Source organism: Struthio camelus, chromosome 2 (assembly GCF_040807025.1).
Source record: "Struthio camelus isolate bStrCam1 chromosome 2, bStrCam1.hap1, whole genome shotgun sequence".
Lineage (NCBI taxonomy): Eukaryota > Metazoa > Chordata > Aves > Struthioniformes > Struthionidae > Struthio > Struthio camelus.
In genome coordinates, this window is record NC_090943.1 from 145,027,310 (window position 1) to 145,047,219 (window position 19,910).

A 19,910-nucleotide genomic window follows, 5' to 3' on the forward strand; every position below is an offset into this window, starting at 1 on the left:
ATCATAAGTTTCTATTATTTTGTTGAGACTTATGCATTGAAGGATTTCTGAATTTCTTTGACCCAAGGTACTTCTTTCTGATAAGCAAATATCATATTTTTTCTGGCATTCTTCCTACAAATTTCAAGTGCTTTCTCTGGCCATAGTTATAAATTTTGTTTTTATGTCATTCTAGATTCAGACAACCGATAAGCTTAACTTTGGTTTGTACTTGGAAATTATGGGAACAGCCATAAAAGTGTGAACCACACTCCTAGACCTATATGAAGAGGTATAAAATAACTAAAAGAGGAGTTCTATTATAAAGAACCTAACTCATTTGTTCTCAGTTATTACCACAAGAAATATTCACAGCCTAAACTGAATTGGAAGGATAGGCAGCACAAGAAACAAAAGCAGAACTACTGAAACAACAATTTTCACATTGACATTGCTTTCACTTTACAACGCCAAGGGCTGACTACCAGGGTGCAGAAGAAATGCTGGAATAGGAGCAGGAAGATGAAGGCAATACTTTCTTTGGATGCAGTTCAAATCTCATTCAACTTAAATCTTAAATTAATATGTTCAAAGTATTGTAGGGTACCTCTAATGCCAAAAGTTTGCATCCTGTTCTAGCACCAGCCGAAGCAAATGACAGCTCTTTGCACTCATCCATGGTAAGGAATATTGATTCAATTTCAAACTCACCTGCAAAATACTTATACTAAGCATTAGATTTATTCATAAAGTGAAAGGATATTTATATGCTTTCTCAACAATTGAGTATTTTTTCATTGCAGTGGTCAATGACATTAAAATTTATATTAGCTATATATAAACAACTGTAAAAGTTTAAAATCACTGTTGTCCTTAATGGATAGTTCTGTGCATTCTGATAGGTACTATAACATAAAAATTTGCGCATACCATAGTCATTCTGATTCTTGGATACTCAAATCTCTTATTTTAAACAGTGTTTATATATAATTCTTTCAGTATTTCTCACAGTCTTGAAATATATCATCGGTTGGAAAAACATAGGTAAAAATGTTAAAGTGCCTCTATTTTACTCAGCCTGAGATTGCTTTCAAATATGCTTAGATATGCTATCCACAACTCCAAGGAAAGATTACATACTTTTTTAAGATACCTGATCTAAAGATCTCTCAGCTAAGTACTCAAAACCAGAAACACTCAAAATCAGCAGCTGCACTACAGTGCTGTAGCATAAGTGCTTACTTTGCAGAAGAAATATAATGATCATCTTGGGAAATAGTCAGTTTTCAGACTATCAGAAAGACATGTAACTGACTGATTCCTGTTACACTGTCATGTTTTATATTACAATAAACTACTGTCAGTGGTGTTCTCTGAGTATCAATCATTGTTCAAATTTCAGTAATTAAAGAAAGAAGAGTCATTTGAAAAAGATACAACCTGAAACAGAGAAGGATGCATGTTTTCATTTAGTTAATTCATGCTGCTCTTTGATGCTTCTCAACTAACCGATGTGTGCTTTTTCCTTTCTCCTCCTCTTCACTCTTGTTTTGGCCTCTTTCTTAATTTCTGTTTACTCTCTGACATCCTCAACTGCAGTCCCAAAAGACAGAGTCTATGCTGCCAACTCAGACCAAGAACAGAAGCAAAGCGACAGAGTGGACCACTGTCATTCTGTTGTCATTGCTAATACAACAGAATAAAACCTTTATATGTGAGAATCATCCATGTATATATTCCATAAAGAAAATATTCCTCACAATCTGCAATGGCCTAAGCATCTTCAGAACCAAGTAGCCTCAACACAATCTTGTGTGCAGTTTCTACCCAGAATAAAATGCATCCTCTGGACCCACTATAGGGGGTGGAAACCACTATAAACAACCTATTTTTTCTGACAAAAAAGAAAAGGGAAGATAGAAAATGAACCCGAAGCATATGCAGCTTTGAAAGGAGAAAGGAAGGAGGAGGGCAGTGGGAGATGAATGTATGTATTTTGTTATCTGTGTCTGCTGGCCTAGAAAACAGATACTGTCATTGTTGTTTCAACTCCACAGCTGCTCACTCTTTCAGTTTGCTGTTTTAATTCTGTTTTTTATTATTTAATCTCATATCCTTACAGTTAATCTGGAAGGGGATGACGTTGCCTTATTCATTAGTCTTGCTTCAAATCAGTCCAACATGATCTTTATACATAACAAGAATCCATTCTCTTTTTTCAATATGGCTGACCTTCTGACAGATAAAGCAATAGTAAATTAACTCATGAAACACAAAAACAAACTTTCTCACTATTTTCACCATGTGTTGCATTGAACCTCATCAGAATATCCTTGAGGCGTGCTTTCTTTACAGCAATAGAGGAACGTATGAAAAACATGCATTGTTGAATTAGAGTTAGTATATTCAAACTTTGGAAAGCTTTCAAACTTTCGTTTCATACAGGATACATTATAGAAAAAAAATGGTAATCAGTTCTTATTTACCTGAACTACATAACAGCATTTCACTCAGGCATTAGAAGTGGTTATGTAATTATAAGCTAGTACTAGGAAAATGCACGGCTTTTTTCATACACCGAGATAACTACTACTTAAAAAGGATTGTGAAATGCCAGATACGTAGAAAAGAGGTCCTGAAGCAACACCTCTGGAATGTCACAAAAAGTCAGATCCGGGAAATGACTGAAACTGCTTTACAACTGACCAGTCCTACTGAGAGTAAGGAAAATAGCTATGGTAGAACTCAAACATGAAATATCACCTAAAGATCTAACAATACAGTCAAATAGAATGACACATTATAAAAAGCTTTGGATCAGCACTAAGGTTTCCTGTTCCCCAACTGACATTATATACATTTTCTTTGGCTTGGGAAGGAAGAAGTCAGCCATTTCACAAGCTGACTATCTTCTCCAAAATGACTGAAAAAAAAAAATACATCTTTTCAGATAACTTTTTTTGCTAGGAAGGAAACATAACATACTGGACGATGAGTAGTGTAGGTCTTGAGGGCAATAGAGTGCATGAATGCTTTTGATCAAAATAACAAAAAGGACTCTTTTGTATAATCCAGAAATAATTTGAAATTGGATAGCATAAATCAAAGAACTGCTATGCATAACAGCCATAACTCTCCCATCTGTGCACAGCAGATCTCAGAATGGACCATTTGAATCTATACAGATAGTAATAGTTTGCATTTCTTTGATTCACATCATTTGGCACTTTTCAAGAGGATGGGGCCAGACCAATTTCAGTGGTGCCCAGCAACAGGACAAGAGGCAATGGGCACAAATTGAAACACAGGCAGTTCCATCCGAACATGAGGAAAAACTTCTTTCCTGTGAGGGTGACTGAGCACTAGAACAGGTTGCCCACAGAGCTTGTGGAGTCTCCCTCTCTGGAGATATTCAAAATACAACTGGATGCAATCCTGGGCAATGTGCTCTAGGTGACCCCGCTTGAGCAGAGGGGTTGAACTAGAGGTCCAGAGGTCCCTTCCAACCTTGGCCATTCTGTGATTCTATGAAGAGTCTAGCATTATGGTCCATCAGCATCCACACTGCTCACAAGGATGTCTGTGAAAACCACCATGCATGGTTACTTCTTAACTGCCTTTAGCATAAAATCTCCATGGAATACAAATTACGTCAGTCCCACCTCAATCAATGTCAGATATAAGTTGGCCAGTTACTAAAAGGAATGTAACGCTGGATCCTATGACATGCCTGCTGGCTTTAACTTCTCCATGGATTTATTTCACAGAAAGTAGTGTAAGCACTGTAAGACATATTCTGAATATTGGATACGGACCACAAAAAATTTTAATAATGGAAGAATCTTCTGCTGGTGGTAAGTACATTTTGCTGCTGAATAAATTTTGACTTCTGTTCTCCTCTGGAATGGATCCAATATAAGAAATACAGACTTGGAGAATGTGCAATCCAAAATTATCCCAAATGTCTTTAAGACAACAAATTTCAGATCAATCAATCAATCACGATCTACGTTCATGTACCTTTCCGTCTGAGCAGTTTAGGTTCTACTCATTGCAAATGGAACTTTTACATACAGCAGGGGAACAGAATACTGGTCTAATGTTGGAAACTGAGTCTTATTTTAATAAAGAATAATACTAGTCAAGAATACAGCATAACACAAAATACGTTGAGCACTACTCAAGAACATAAAGCAACAAAAAAAAAAGAGGTAGTAAGGAATGAAATGAAAATGGAATTGGCCTTCTTGGGATTCAGTGAGTGAATGCTGCCCTTCCTTCTGTGACCAACTAGTGTCTCCAGATGACCAAGATAAGATAAATAATACCTTATATAAAGAACTATTAACTAACGATTGCTGTAACATAAAAGGAAGCTGCAGCTGTTCCAGTATCAAACCATCAAGCATATTTAATAAAGTAATTTCTAAGTTTAACTGGAAATGTGTTGATTTGAAAAAATATTCTTTAAGAAATGTAAAAAAAATTTCCACAAAATAATTCAGGCTTTGCTATGGTCATCAGTATATACACACAAATAAAGCATTATAAACCAAATTACTTAAATACAACCAAACTTGGGGGAAAAAAGGCTTTAAAATTACAGTAAAAGGTTATGCAGAACATCAGTACAACACACAATGCTTATGCTAATATAAACAAATTAATTTTAAATAAAATAAAATCAATACATAGGTAGCTTTGTCAATACAACCTTTTATATGTCTATTAAAATAAATTTTGAAAATAAATTCTGAACTTTGAGGCAAGACTTGGAAAAAATGAGATTTTATCCTTCTATTCACTGCATAAAAAACCCCAATGATATATAGTCTTAGGGATAGTGTTTTTAACAAAGGGTTTATTGTTTTTAAATTACAAAATTATTTTTGATGTCAAAACTAATGTGTTTGGAGTAAAAAATGAAATAGAGACAATAGAGTTCTCATTTTCTAATTGCTTCAATTACACTGTGCTAGACAAAAAACAACCACTTCTAAATATTTCAGACTTCTTATGCTATTTCCCCATCATTTAGAGCACTTTGACCTGCCACGCGTTTTTTTTCCTGGATTTAACTTATCTAGACAAATGGTCTAGCATCCTAGAGTAGTTCAACTTCTGAGTGGAATTACTTGAGAATAAAAAAAGAATCATCAAGATAATCTTTCATGTAACATGCTTCTCTGCTGGCTAGTTCTTTCAGTTAATGTTAAGAATATAAATACCTATCATAAAGTACTCAAAAAAGAAGACCTGAGAGACCAGGAACCTACAGGAAAAATTGAATATAATTGCTTGACCACAGCTTTAAGGTTTCAATGGATAAAAAAAACTTTTAACTTGATCAATAAGTAGACTATACATAGGTTTATAAAAATACTGCTAAAATTACATAAAATTGTTGTTACTATACTATGCACTACTTCAGTAGCAAGATAATACTATATTATGTATACCTCTTAACAGCAGTTGAATGCAATATATTGTAAGCCTTTCCAGTATTACTGCTAAGAATAGCAATGGCATCACAACATATACAGGACCAAATTTAAGATCTAACTGTATCTTTGAATTATGGGACAGACTCTCTCAGAGATGCTGATATTCCCCTCTAACAGCCCCATCAAGAAGGAGTTCTATTCAATATCTGCACCAAATGAAAGACAGTTCACATGAGGAACATGAGGTAAGAAAATTATTCAGAAGACCCTCTAACCTTCTAGAGCATGTAATATTTATCATAAGTATAATCTAATTGTACTTACAAATGTTAATTTTGGAACATTAGTATGCGTAGCCAGGTAAAACAGAAAGGGGACAATGACTGAAAGAGCAATCTGGCTTTAAACAATTTGTTGGGTAGTGGTATTCATGATCAGCAGGATGATTCTGATTTCAAGCATGAAGTCTACATTCTTTCTGTTAGTAAATACTGTTTTATACTATATATGCTTCTCATACACTTCTGCTTAGAATAAATGCATGCATATTACATACCTGAATTTTATAAGTCCCTTTCTCCCCTCTCTTCCTGCATTCACATAACATAAAAACACTCTGGGAGTTAAATTATTACTGAGAAGAACAAGAAACTGCTATTCTATCGTCAAATTATTTTTCTATCATCAAATTATTTATGATTCCATTTTCCTGGAAAATTAAGAAGGAAAAAAAAGAAAGAGCGAGAGTGAAGAAGAGCAAGAGCAAGAAAAAGCGAGAAAGCAAGCAAGCAAAAGCAAGAGAAAGAGCTCTCTCAGAGAGTGAGAGCGCGACAGAGAGCGTGAGAGAATCATTCTTTCTCGTTACGTCTCCTGCTCCTTAGCAGTGAGTTAAGCTGCCAGCTTCTGTAGCTTAGTTCTTAGAGACCGTGAATGTAATTAAGGAGCACTCAGAGCCGGTAAGTGCTGAACTCATCAACTGAAATCAGAGCAAAGGGAAACTGGCGGAATAAGTAAAACAAAAAAGGTTAGATGAATTACATTCAATCTGTTTCCAAGTAAGACCAAATACAGGAAATAAAATATGGTGGAATACAGGAGGTGAGGGGAAAGGAAAACAATTTTCATCATATTAGTTGCAAAAGATACTACAGCTGTCTAACTTGTTTCAAGCTTGCTGTATAAATATTGTTTAAAAAGTTACAGGTGAGCAGCAGAGGAAGGCTGCCAGAGGATCTTGCTTTGGCTGACAAATTTCAAGGCAGGTAGAGATCTCTGGAGAGAGAGGATATCATTTCCCGTGACCAACACGTGACCAAGCTCACTCTCTTCTTACCCTTTCCACCATATTTTAAGTCCTATTTCAGTCTTGTTTAGAAAGAAATTCAATGTATTAATTAAACTGTTTTTACCTTTCTGTTACAGTAAATTATAGCCACAGAGGTGAGAGCCTTCCGGTGCCTTTTGGCATAATCACTTCAACAAAATGAGAGGGCAGTTTCATCTTCAGCCTCTGGCCAAGTCTAGATCCTATCACACTAGTCTTAAAGCAGTCACAGATTTAAGCAATGCGAGGTAACCAGATAAATCGTAAGATAAACCATGAGATAAACCAGAGAAGAACAAACATTGGTACTAATGACAAGAACTACCAGTAAGAAAACGAGAAATCACGAAAAATTCAGGTCATCACACAAAGATTTCACTATCTTCCATTCTCTGTACAGCACAAACTAAAAGATGCTTTAATTAGATAGTCTGAACAGCCACCATCTTCTATTAATCTGCATTTTTAAGACTTATTTTGAAGCAGTTTAGAATTATAAAAATTCTGCCATAGAGTGAGTTACCACCAAGTACTGAGGCAGCTAGCTGCTGTTAAAACAAATACAGAAACCTTCTGTACAGGACAATGAGTACGCTTCAACACTGTTGCAAGCACATGGAGAAAGTCTGTCACACTGTAACTGTCATCTTCCATGTGTTCTCCATGTGGAGAAGGGAGGAAGAATGCACACTCTTTATGACCATCTGAACACAATAAACAGCTCCTCAGGTGCTTATTGCTTAAAATAGAGTTGTTTCAAAAATCCTGGTATTTATAGATAAAAGAATAAAAATAAGAAAAAAGAATAAAATTTATAGCATAAATTCAACAGATCTTATTGGTATAAAGATTAAAAACTTTCTTACTTGTCTGATGTTGTGTCACTCGTTACTTGGTGCTTTACACCTGAACCATTTTTAATCGAGTCTTGTCTTGTGAGCCCTTGAGATCTGTTTTTGTCCAAAGCTTGTGTGGATATGTCACCTGACGGTCCTTGGTACTGTGAATGCTCCTGGAGTTTTGCTTTTTTCTCTTGAGGCGCTTCCTCGTTCCGCAGACCTCTAACACCTTCTTGATTACGCTGCTGTGGTGCATTTGATCCACTGTTATAGAACCAGGCTCCTGATTTTGTGAGGATTTCTTGTTGTTTTCGGCACAAGTTACAGACCCACATTACCTGTTCAGAGATATTTAAATGGAAAATCTGTTAGCTTGTAAACACAGGGTTTACAAAGTTTTGGTCAAGTATACATCAACTGTTTGCTGCCATTTCCAAACGTAGAAAGAATACAATTTTCTTTCTATAATATAAAGTTACTGGAAATGTATCCACTGCACAACAAAACTGTCTGTACAACCTTGGAAGAAAGTATTTTAACAAAAGTATAAACACAAAACATTTTTATGCTACTTTTGTTTTGTCACTTACAGTACACAGGACGGATAGTAGATGTATATATTTAAAGCATTTTCCTATTAGCATTCACAGATTTGAGAAGGAAGACTAAAGGATAAGGACAATAAAAAATTAAAAAAGGCATAAAACAATTAATCATCCAGTTAAACCATTCTCTTATTAAGTCAGGGAAAGGAGCACTGGAAAAGATTCTCCACTACCGAGAACAAATGGTTTTATAATCCTCCAAAATGCTCTGCTGATTTACATCAGCTGTGCTCTGTATCTTGCATTTAACTGAAGAAGCTGACTTCAAGACCTGACTCGATTTTCAAAGCTATTGCAAATAAACCTTTTTTAAATAAAATAACAACATATAGGGCAGTGAGTCTCTCCATTTCACAGTCAAGATTTAACTTCTACTGTATACTTACTAAATTATTAAAATGACTAAAGCTTCCCGGTTGAGGGCTCTTGCACTTAGTTATGAGATTTTTAATATTACAAAATGTGTTTGCTTGAGAGGTTTCTGTATCTGATCACCTTAGTCACCTGACAGTGAAGGAAACTGCTCATGCCAATCATTTCCAAAGTTAATTTTACATTCAATTCTTACATTATGTGACAATAAATCAAGATGTAATGAAAAGAATGTAACATGCCAGCTATTAATACAATAGTGTACTCAAATTAGTTATTATCTTAACATTTTGATTGTATATAGCATTCATTCACCTTTAGTCCTTTGTCCTTCTCATTTGTCCTTAGCCTTTTACTCAGCTCTCCTGTTCTTTATATATTTTTTCTCTTACTTTGCAGACAAAATTATACTTTTTTTTTCTACATATTCTGTATATGCTCCTTGAATGTCTACACTCAGCCTTCGACACAGTTTATCACATCTCCAGTTCTAATCATACATTGAGATGCCCTTCCTCCTTGGTTCACATTACAGTACAACCAAAGGCCTAGTTAATGCTCTTCATTATTGCTTTAAATGCAGCTAGTAAGAAAGATAGTTGAATCACCTTGAAAACCACCTTGGAGTTTCTCTCTCCATAATACATAGAGCTCAGTCCACCAGAAAGGGTTTGAGAGCTGTAAACTGCATCTTTTATTCTTCAGTAAATTATCTAATAGAAAACTTTTGCCACGCTATCTAGACAAGTCTCACCAAAAATGTTGTGGTAAAAGTTTCCTATAGAAGGCTACTTGCATATTGAGTTCTCACTCAAATTGAACTCATCGATCTCCTCACTCACAAACTGCCAAGGCTGGGGACAGGAAAAGTAAGTGTTACTTGCTAATTCAATCATGGCACTATGCCATCCTGATAAATTTCCCTCTTAAAACTTTTTATAGAGCTGATATTCCACCTTTGAGAACTCCTGTCAGCTTACTTCAACAAGCAGGACAAGCTATCAAAAGTGTTGACACAGGGTAAAAAAGAGAGACGACTCCCTAAGTAGCTGTCCGAAGTAGGTCAGATCTCCTCAGAACAAAGGTCAATAGCATGTATGCTGCAGACCTGGCCAGTATCCAAATACAGATGTTAGAACAGGTCTGTTTCCCCTTCTCTAATCAAGTGAGGAACTAGACAGAATTTCCAAATTGAAATTTCAGTAGACGGGAAATATTTTTGCCTTCTTTAATTGATAACAATAAAAGCCTTTAATATTTTAGTTGCTTTGTACACAGCTGAAAAATGGTCTAAAGTTGCCATATGTATGTAAGTGCAATGAGACGACCTGATCTGAAACAATTTTTCAAGCATACAAATGTATAAGAATTTGAATGACTACAAGATCAAATCCTCAAAAGCTTTGTGTGTACTATTTTTCCTTCTGTTAGTAGGAGATGCTAAAATGTCACAATAACTAGGTATCACAGGCTAAACAATTGAGCAAGCTTGTCCTTGGCTCTCAGCCACATTTTGTCCTAGAACACTGCACTCCATGATGACCACTGTTATCTTCTTGTACCCAACAAAATGATAGGTGATTTAATATCTCCTCCCCTAAAAACAGAGTCAGCAAGAGGGCTCTGATCTAACTTCTTCCCCGTAACACACAATTTAGTGATCTGCTTCAATATAAATCTCAGCTCCTGACAAACTAGGTAGCTGACATCGTGTATCAGAACACAGCATGCAACTGTTAGTGCCATAAGACCTCCCCCCTCCCTTATGAAACAGGCAAACTTTTTATGATAAAAGTTTGATCGACCCCTGTCTCTGTTTAAAGATGCTGTCCCTATCTTACTTGCAAATATTTACTGCATGATCATATGGCACTCTATTTCCATCTCTAAAGTCTGGAGTCCTTTTTTCCATTGTCAATGACACTCCACAGAAGACATCATATCATATCCCAGTTCCTACTGAAGTCTAACTGGTTGCAAAGATATTCTGCAATGTTTCTTGCAGGCTACCAAAGTAATGGGGTCAGACCTGCAGGAAATAATATAAGTACTTTACCAGAAAGCACATCATGAAACATAAAGAAAAAATTATAAAAGAAAGAAAAATAAAAATCTAACTTAAGGTATTCCACAATGGAAAAGGAAATTCAAATACAGAACATGAAAAACACATATATTTCTGTATTTTGCACATTCTTCTATGCTTTTAAGCACTTTGTAATTTTTATTAGCTGGCACTTCTGATAAAACCTTATTTTCAAGGTAGTTCTAACTATGGCAGACTTCCATAGTGTTAATCTAAGGATTTATAATTTTCACTTAAAGCAATCACAAAGAATGAACAGAAAGGCCACTGTCACACACACAGAGAAATGTACAGGCTTTTAACATGTATTAAGAAATTCAAGTCCTCAGTTATTACAGGGCAGAACTGACTTCATCTTATCATAGTCTGTAGTGTTTTTTCTGCAATTTAGAAAATACCAGTAATTTACAGTGCAGGCTCTCAAATAGGTGACAGGCATGCGTATAAGAGTGTCACAAAAGCACGGAGAGCAAGGTGGCAGACTCCCGGGCAGGAATTCTCCTTCTGCTACCACAAGCCTCTGATACAGACAGAGCCGCTCAGCTGCTCAGACCCCCTTGCTGGGCAGCTCTGTCCTTGCCGGGGTCCAGGCAGGAGGGAACACTTCATATGGCTGTGACAGAGGCACAGCAGAGAGCAGGAAAAGGGGACCAAATGAGTGAATCTCACGCTTAATACATGCATTTCGCAGTATCTGCAAAGAAGGACAACAGTTGTCCTTCTAAAATAATATTTTTAAAACGCCTAATCCCTTACATGATATATTTACACTCTCACGTAATCACACCACCTACTACACTCGATTTTAAAACCCCTAAGAATTGACCAGCACTACTCTGTAACATATTCATGTCAAAAACATACTCATGAATGTTTTTTGTATACAAACACCAATGTTGCAATTTTAGGGTGTCAGTTCTGCTCAATATTGGAACACTGTCAAATTTAAAAGACAAAATGGACACATCTGCTCTCCAACATCTCAAATAATTATTTTTAGTAGTAGTTGCAAATAGGAATCCAAGTGCTAGTGATACTGTACCAAGATGTGTATTTCAATACTAATGGCTGAAACACCATCTAGTGCCTAGCATAAGAACTGCTGATGTTATTTTAAAATATATTTCTCCAGTGATTTGTCACAGTGACCACACAAAACGTCTCTAGCCTAGCATTTTAACATTAACTCCAAATTGAATTCATTTTTTAAAAAAGATTTTTTATGCAACACTTTCTTTTTACAAGAAGTATTCCAAATTAGGACTAGACAAATTTACTACAAACCTTCAGTTCACTTTCAGTTCACAAAGATTGGTTCTACACATGGAACAAATAGGTGCTAAACTTTTTTGGATTTCTTCACCAGTTTTTTGCAGGATGATTCTGTAATATGCTCTAACATCTACTAGCACCTCCTAAAATCTTTGATCACTTCATATCAAAACTTTTTATTTATTAATAAGCACACAAAAAGCAAACTCTGCAAAACCTAAAATATCCATTTAATCAGCCATTGCACATCTGCAGCTATCTCTGACATAACTAATGCATGAAACATTACTCCTTTTATTGTCCTAAATAAAGACATTACAAACTTTTCAATTAGCAGAAATTCTTCGCAACACATTTCACGCACCACTTTAAATCCATTAAAAATGGAAAAGATATTTACAAAAATAAAAAGATATTTACAAAGAAAGTACATTTGCAGACATTTTAAAGCCAATTTATATATAATTTACATATATACATAATATAATCATTTTAATGTTTTCCGATGAATTATGTGAAAAGACAGCTATCTTACAAAATACCATTCACTATTCCCCTAGGCATTATTGAAGTATAGCTGGCCTCACACTAAGTTCAAAGAACAAAATGGAAGTCTTATTGCATTTAAGATTGGATGCCTGAATAAGAGTTCAGATAAGAGTCTGAATTTGATAGCTTAGACACTATAATCTAAAAAATGATGACATCAAATCATCGTTAGCCTTCAGAACCGTTTTTTGAACTCCAAGTAGATGTGATGTACAAAAGTGTACTGAAAGGGTAACTGAGTTTCTAGAGAATAGTAAAGTTCATTATTACAGTATTATCACATTTCTTAACATTAAGCTGCTTGCTTATTTAGGGTTATATTAACTGCTGCGCTTGCTGATACTTGTTTCCTCAGATTTTTCAGAAAAATTCACTTCGTATACAAATATACATATCATTTTTTTTGTCCTCATATTTTAGGTAAGATACAATTCCTTAGACAGTCTACAAAGCAACAGCAATATAGCATTGAAAGGAAGTGGGAGAATAAAGGAAACAGTAGGAAAAGTCCCACCTCTTCATTCGAGTTCAGCACCAGCTTTAGTAAATATGTATACTGAAGTACTAGTTAGTCCTTCTTTTTTCTTTTTTTTCTTTCTTTAAAGCAATCATAGGTGCAAAACAATTGATCGCATCATGGAGCAGTGCAATATTTGAAGCCACCACGTACCAATAAAGGTTTCGTCAAGTAAAGAGTAGTTCTATCTCCATTAGTCACGGCTTTGATTTGGAACAGACACTGCTGAATCAGTGATGGCACTTGGTAGCATGAGTCAGCTTCTTCTGTACGGTCACTGAAGCTACGATTATACAGCAAATCCATGGAACTTTGGTTACCGTGGCCCTGTTTGCTCCTCCCAGGGAGAAGCAGGGGCCAATGGTGTTTTCCTTCCCTCTAGATGCAATTTCTGCTGGGCTTTCCCCATTTTGCATGTTTGAAATATAACATGTAACATAAGCGTTTTCAAAGAATAATCAATGGGTCTCTTGGTTCTGGGGCTGCCTGGGCTGCTGTGAACACTGTGTCCCCAAAAAATCTTATCTCCTTTTCTGGATACTGGTCTGTTTCTGAAGACATTAAAACTCTCCAAAGTTTTTCAATAAGATATGTTGATATTCCACTATGAATAGCACATACCAGAAGTAAAACTTTATAGTATTTTTCATGATATTTAGAGTGGGAAGCTCTTTAAATTACAACAGAAGATCTTCTGAAGTTAGCTAAATATTAATTCCTATCTATTTGGTTCTATACACCACGAAAAAAGAGGCTCATGTTTGCTCTAAAAATAGAAACTTTCTTCTTCTCCACTCTGAAGTCTGGATTCTCTTTTACAGCTGAGACTACTAATTTCTATTACTGAGGAGGGAAAGCCTATATTTCTTTTTATGAGTTGCTTCCTTTTAAATCTTTAATATTTCTTTTTAATGAAAGCAACTACTTAATACTCACTGTGTGTGCTGTCAATAGCTGGCATTTATATTTCTGAAAAGCGTAGGGGACTGGAACAAACAGGCTGGAAGACGTAGGCCTCATTGATAGAGATATCTTTCCAGGGGTTCAGGTCAAGATTAATGATACACCTTTTGTAGTTACTAAGATTTATTTTAAAGGCATGAACTTGTTATCTGAGACAGAATGAAATAGATCATACTACTTTATGATCACATGGTGTAAACAGCAAGGTCAAAATATATGTTTCAAGGAGGCAAAACTTCTCCAGCTCATCGTACTGCTCTGACTGTACTGATACAGGTCATCTTGTACACGTGAAGGCCCAACCATATCACAGTCCGTCCTTTTTTCAAAGAAATCTTGCTTTTCTTTTCCTGCTATTTTTTTTCCAAGTATATATTCTTTTTTTAAGGTTAAAAACATCTCCCTTCCTTCCTGTTCTTTTTCAATGTTGATCCTACTTTAAGCAGGAGGTTGATCTCCTAAGAATCATTCAGGTTGGAAGAGACCTATCATCATTTGCAACAGCATTTCCGTAACACTTTTTCTACATAAATACAAAACCCAAATGTTGACCTGTTCTCAGGTCAACAGAATTCCTCTGGATGTGACTGTAACTGAGAACAAAAATCCCTTACAGTGGATATGGATCGTGAAATTTTCCCTATAGATAGTTTAGTTTGTATGAGGTGTCAATCAATTTTATTGCTTCTCTTCCAAAGCAAAATAAATGTGCAAGATTTCACATTGTCTATAAAGAAATCAATAACGTTACTGACACTGCATGGTAGCTGCTTCTATTACTGTACTATAGCAAAGAGAGGTCATATCTTACTATTTATTCCATTCAGCTGTACCTCACCATACCTGTGGGATACCTTCACCTTTTGCGTAACTCCATTTCCTTCAGTGAAAGGAATGCATTTAGTCAAGGAAGTCTATTACAGGAGCAAAGATAAGCTCTAAATTTGTGACCGTTACAAAATAATTGATAAAAAATTAATTCTTTTTCCAGTATTTTGGTGTGCCACTAGTCTGTGCTATGGTACTGCCTTTCACTTTCAGGCAAGTAATAAAGGTATAATCAATTTGGCCAGCTGCCATAACTGTAACGCTTATTTGTCCTGTCTATCCCTACTGATGTATTTAGCTGTTTATACTTGCCTCACAGACCAACCTCCCACCCCTAAAAACTCTATTAAATACCACAAGGATTTCAATAGCAGTCAATGATAAGGGTGGATGCTTACTATATGAGGCTAACATCTTTACATACATTTTAAGGGATATATACTTTTGTATACTAAGAGAGGGTTATTATATTGTCATTTTGCTCATGAGCTGATGATGAATGGATATATTCTGTATGAAAACTTACGAAGGGGTCACCAACAAACAAGCCAGCCTAAAGCAATTCCTTCAATACAGTATATAATTACATGATTCTATTTTTTAAGCATAAAAGAGAAAAATAGTTACTACAGTAACCGACTACAATTTTTAAAAGGTGTATTGACTCTTCTGAACTAATGCTGTTAATCATCCTAACAGTATAGTACATCCTTCCTATTTTTTTATTATTATCCTTAAGGCATAAGTTGACAATTTTGTCTGTAAATTTTCCTTTCCTAGAGCACAATCAGTGAATAAGAAATCTGACAACGAAAACAAATAATTTATGTTCATAATCTGCAATAAAGCATTCCATATGCACAGTAGCACTTGCAAGTGTTAGTTGGAAGACGAATTTAGGTGGGTTAATGCAAGCCAGAGATAGTCTATGAACATGTACATTCTTCCTGAAGTATACTGTACACAAAGAAGCAGTTTATATATAAAATAACTGATGTTCTTCAACATCTATGGTCTATTTTACAGCAGGCAAAATAACGAATTTTGCTTTTGTTGCTGATCCAGAAAATTGCATTAAAATGTTTTGCAAGTCTAACCGCTACTGGTTTCATTTCACAATACCCCCGCTACGCTTTCGTAGGCCATTCTTCAACAAAGTGACTGTTAAACGTAACTTTTTTAGATCTACTTATTTGTCTTTTTCATTATGGCAGAGGCGCACCTCAACACACTTCAGCTTGAGGCATTTCTAATCAAAGCCAGTGGACACAGTGCATAATTCGTGCACACAGAGCCACACTAGCCATACCCAATTCTTTCATGAGTTTCATGATTTCACGATGAACCAGATGGTGTAAGTACTTCCTCCACTGAGAAAGCAGCTAAAAAGAAACCAGGTGAGGTGTGGACACAGTACACACCAGTGAGCACTGCATCCCAGCTATATTTATAGCTGCACTGCTTCCAAAATTGAGCTTGTAAACCTGTATAGCACTCCACAATGCCACGAGCGCTTATTAAACAAGAGTGGTGCTTTCTTGCATGAAATAAACCTGCTATAATTGCACAGAATCCATAACACAGTTCCACAAGGCCTTTCTTTAACCTTGGAAACTTGCATAATCATGTAATGTATTGAGAATGTGCAGCTGACCAAGAGACCGTTACTGAAGTTTCAGATTTGTAACAGTTTCAAGAAAGCAAGAGAACCGGAGCATACATTTGCTCTCAATCTTCCCAGTAACAATTTAAGACCATTAAGTAAGAATGTTGGATTGAAAGAAACTTGATACATTGATTCCAGTTGCCTACTGCCTCAAACAGCAGCATCATTTAATAACTTAATAATTGGATAAAGTTCCATTTTAAAATTAACTACAAATAGTGAGGCCAAAATCTGTCAGAATGCTTTTCCAAGACTTACAGCTCCAATGGAAAGAATGTCTTTTAATTTTCAGCACTTGTTTATTCCAAGCTCGTTTAGTACCATTTATTCATGTACCAGTGCTGCCATTCATTTTAAATAGTTCCTTTTTCTCCATAGTGTTTGCTGCCTGGTATTTTTATAGATAGCAATCATGTGCCTTCTCTGCTTTCATTTTGCAACACCAAATAGATTTAGCTCTTTCAAGCTACGTCTATACTAGCAAACAAAACATAACCATGTCACAGGGCCAGGTGCTAGCCCATAATTGCCTATGCTGATTAATTCTCATGCTTCCTGGCACAGTTTCGGCCTTTGCTAACCACCACTCTCCCAAACAATGCCAGGACACACTGTAGCGGAACAGCATGGGCTAAGAACTGATCCTAACAAGCAATGTGGACACAGCCACCCTGCTGTAGAAAGGAAAAGAATTCAGGGGTGTTGACCAGGATTGATCCACACAACAGTCCCTGTACCCACACAGGGACACACAACATTCCTGCACCCTTAGCATCTTATCATTAGTGTTCATTCTCATGATCATCCTAATAATCCTACTCTGTACCTATTCCAATTAACATTCATCTTTCTTGACAACGGGTGCTCAGATTTCCAAAGGTCCCACTGGAACCAGAGTGAAGAAAAACATTAAATTTGCTTTTAAAACATCCTAGACTCCCATACTTTTTTCAATGTTTTACAAAATGAAGGGATTCTCGGTTCAGAGTAGAAATTCTTCCTGGTCCTTAAGTTCCTGATCTGACACTGCTATTTAATCTCACTGATTTTTATTACTGAAGTTCTCAAAACCATCTGGTTCTTTATTATATGCTATCCCATTTCCTGTATAGACTGTTAAAACTCCCAGATTTGTGACACCAATGAATTTAAATACTACTTTCCTGTTCTCTGTGCCAAGGCCACCAGATCTTCTGCAATATTAATACTGAGGAACTCAGCTAGTAACTTGCTTATAGCTTCTCTCTCCGTATCACTTTTGAAGCAATTCTTAACTCTTCATCTTAATCAATAATTTCTAGGTTACACTGTATCATTTAATGTTTTGTAAATAAGTTTCAGATAATCATTATACTTTAATCCTTAGCCATCTCTGCACTTCAACTTGAGCTCCTTGAACTTTCCAGTCGAAATACTTTTGCCCATTTGTTCCCTTAATTCCTCAGAGAGGAATTCTCTGTAGAAAGTGTTGCTAAAGCAACTGTTGCTGATAGATTAGAAAGTTGTGATGGAAGAATGTCAGCTACATTTGTAGTAGAAAAAAACAAATAGGCAGCTACAGTTGGAGTAAGGCAGCATAACAGGCATTACAATTATTAATTTTCCACTGTTTTATATCAAAGTGATTGACTATTTAACAGTTTATTACACAAATCCAGGATGTGTGAAAATATTAAGTTTTATTTACAAAAAGATAAGTACAACATTTTCTTGATTTTCTTAAAATAATTCAGGCAAAAATAATTACTGTGTTCCACCAGATTTCGCACACAATAGAAATAAATCACAGTTCCGAGCTGTTCTATTTCACAAAGATTCTTACTCTCAAAGGCGTGGGTAAAAACTTTCAAGTCTCTTACAGTGATTTGATTTGGAAGCTGCTTTGTGGCCTCAAAGTATCAATTAGATGTTTTTTATATCAGTCTCTGTTCAAAGTTCTGTACTCATGTCATGCCTTCATTAAGGAATCAACTAAAAAAAATAACAAATGCTCTACAGACCGAGGTGCTGAGCACATGCATTAGCTAACGTTTGTAAGCTGTTTGAAGATGAATAGCACTAAGTGTTCACAGGTTATTTACTACTATAAAATATGACATCAACAAGAGGCCAAAAAGGGAGAAAATGCGACTACACCATTTATATACTTTGTGCCATTACTCATTAATGAGATTGTCTCAGAAAAAAAAGAAAGATCCAGCTGTAGGGAAACGTGGAAGAATGACAATAGGAAAACTGAGATGGAGCCTATAATGCAGTTACTGCTGTATTGAATCTCCCATTGACATTCTCCAACTTAATATAAACTTGCTGCCTAACAGCAATGTAGACACAGCAGCACAACTCTCAGCACAGGCTGCAAAACTCAGCCAAGAAACTAAGGCATATATTCAGGCTAGAAGTCTACGCTTATGTGCACGCTAAGCCAGATGCACTCTAAGCAGAATTTGAGATGTACACATCTTATAATCACATAAGATGCAACTACAATTAACACAGATAGAACAATAACAAAATATAAGACTAAAAAAATTTTAAAATTGTATTCAGTTTAATGAATTTCAAAATAGAAATGCAGGAGAGGAGCAGGAAAGTATTAGACTTAGAGATACCTAACACAGCCTGTGATATATTATTTATCAGTATGTTAAAGAGAATAACCATATTTGGCCAAGGGAAAAGGAGGCTACATATAATAAAGCTGATTTTTTATTGCAGTGTGAAACAGTCCCCTTTCTTAACATATACAACTGGGTAATGGTCTACCTTTCTATTCTAAATACAGACAGTTCTCTGCACTTCCATAATTATTTTCTTTCTTTAAAATATCTACAAATTCTAATTGTGTAAAATCCTTCTGTTACTTCAGTAGCCAGTTGAGATAGCTAGGTGAATGCATCCCCTTGTCAGTATAAATCAGTGGGCTTCCAAAACCCAGGAAGTGCGTTATTACTGAGATTTATTGTCATCCCTAAATGAAGTACTGCTCTGCATTTCACTCAGATAATTCTATCTAGATTTTAAAAACCACTTCCTACTTTATTGTTCCTTTGCATCCTTTCCTCTCGCAGGCAAGGGGAGGTGGTAATACTCTTCAGATACACAATTCAGGTGACAGTATAAAGCAGGAACAATGCCAAGTCTCATACCTTAAGTGCTTCATTTCCTTCAAAACTCAAAACATGAAGATTCAAATTAAGTGAAAACAGGGAAGAAATCACAGACTACATGTCTTGAAGAACACCAATAACTGAACAGGCAAGTAATTTCTCTTTGAAAAAAAGTCCATACTCAGATTTCAGTTAGCAGCTAACAAATAGAGGACTTCGCAAAGAATATTACCTAATAATAAAGATAATACAGTCCCAACAAACGTTGCATCCTGATTTGAAGCTCTCATCAGAGCACAAGGCCTTCCAGAAGTATGTCCTGAAAACCACGTCTCTGCCTTATAAATTACACATAG

At 35.8% G+C, this 19,910-nt stretch overlaps 1 protein-coding gene across 21 annotated transcripts in view; it reads right to left on the reverse strand.

Moving 5' to 3' along the window:
* The window catches only part of RIMS2 (regulating synaptic membrane exocytosis 2), a 482,918-nt gene that overhangs the window by 346,592 nt on the left and 116,416 nt on the right, over positions 1-19,910 (reverse strand). For all 21 annotated transcript variants that reach the window (XM_068932860.1, XM_068932863.1, XM_068932862.1 and 18 more), the window contains one exon: positions 7,614-7,924. In XM_068932860.1, coding sequence (XP_068788961.1) covers positions 7,614-7,924 — 311 coding nt within the window. The remainder of the gene's footprint in view (positions 1-7,613; positions 7,925-19,910) is intronic.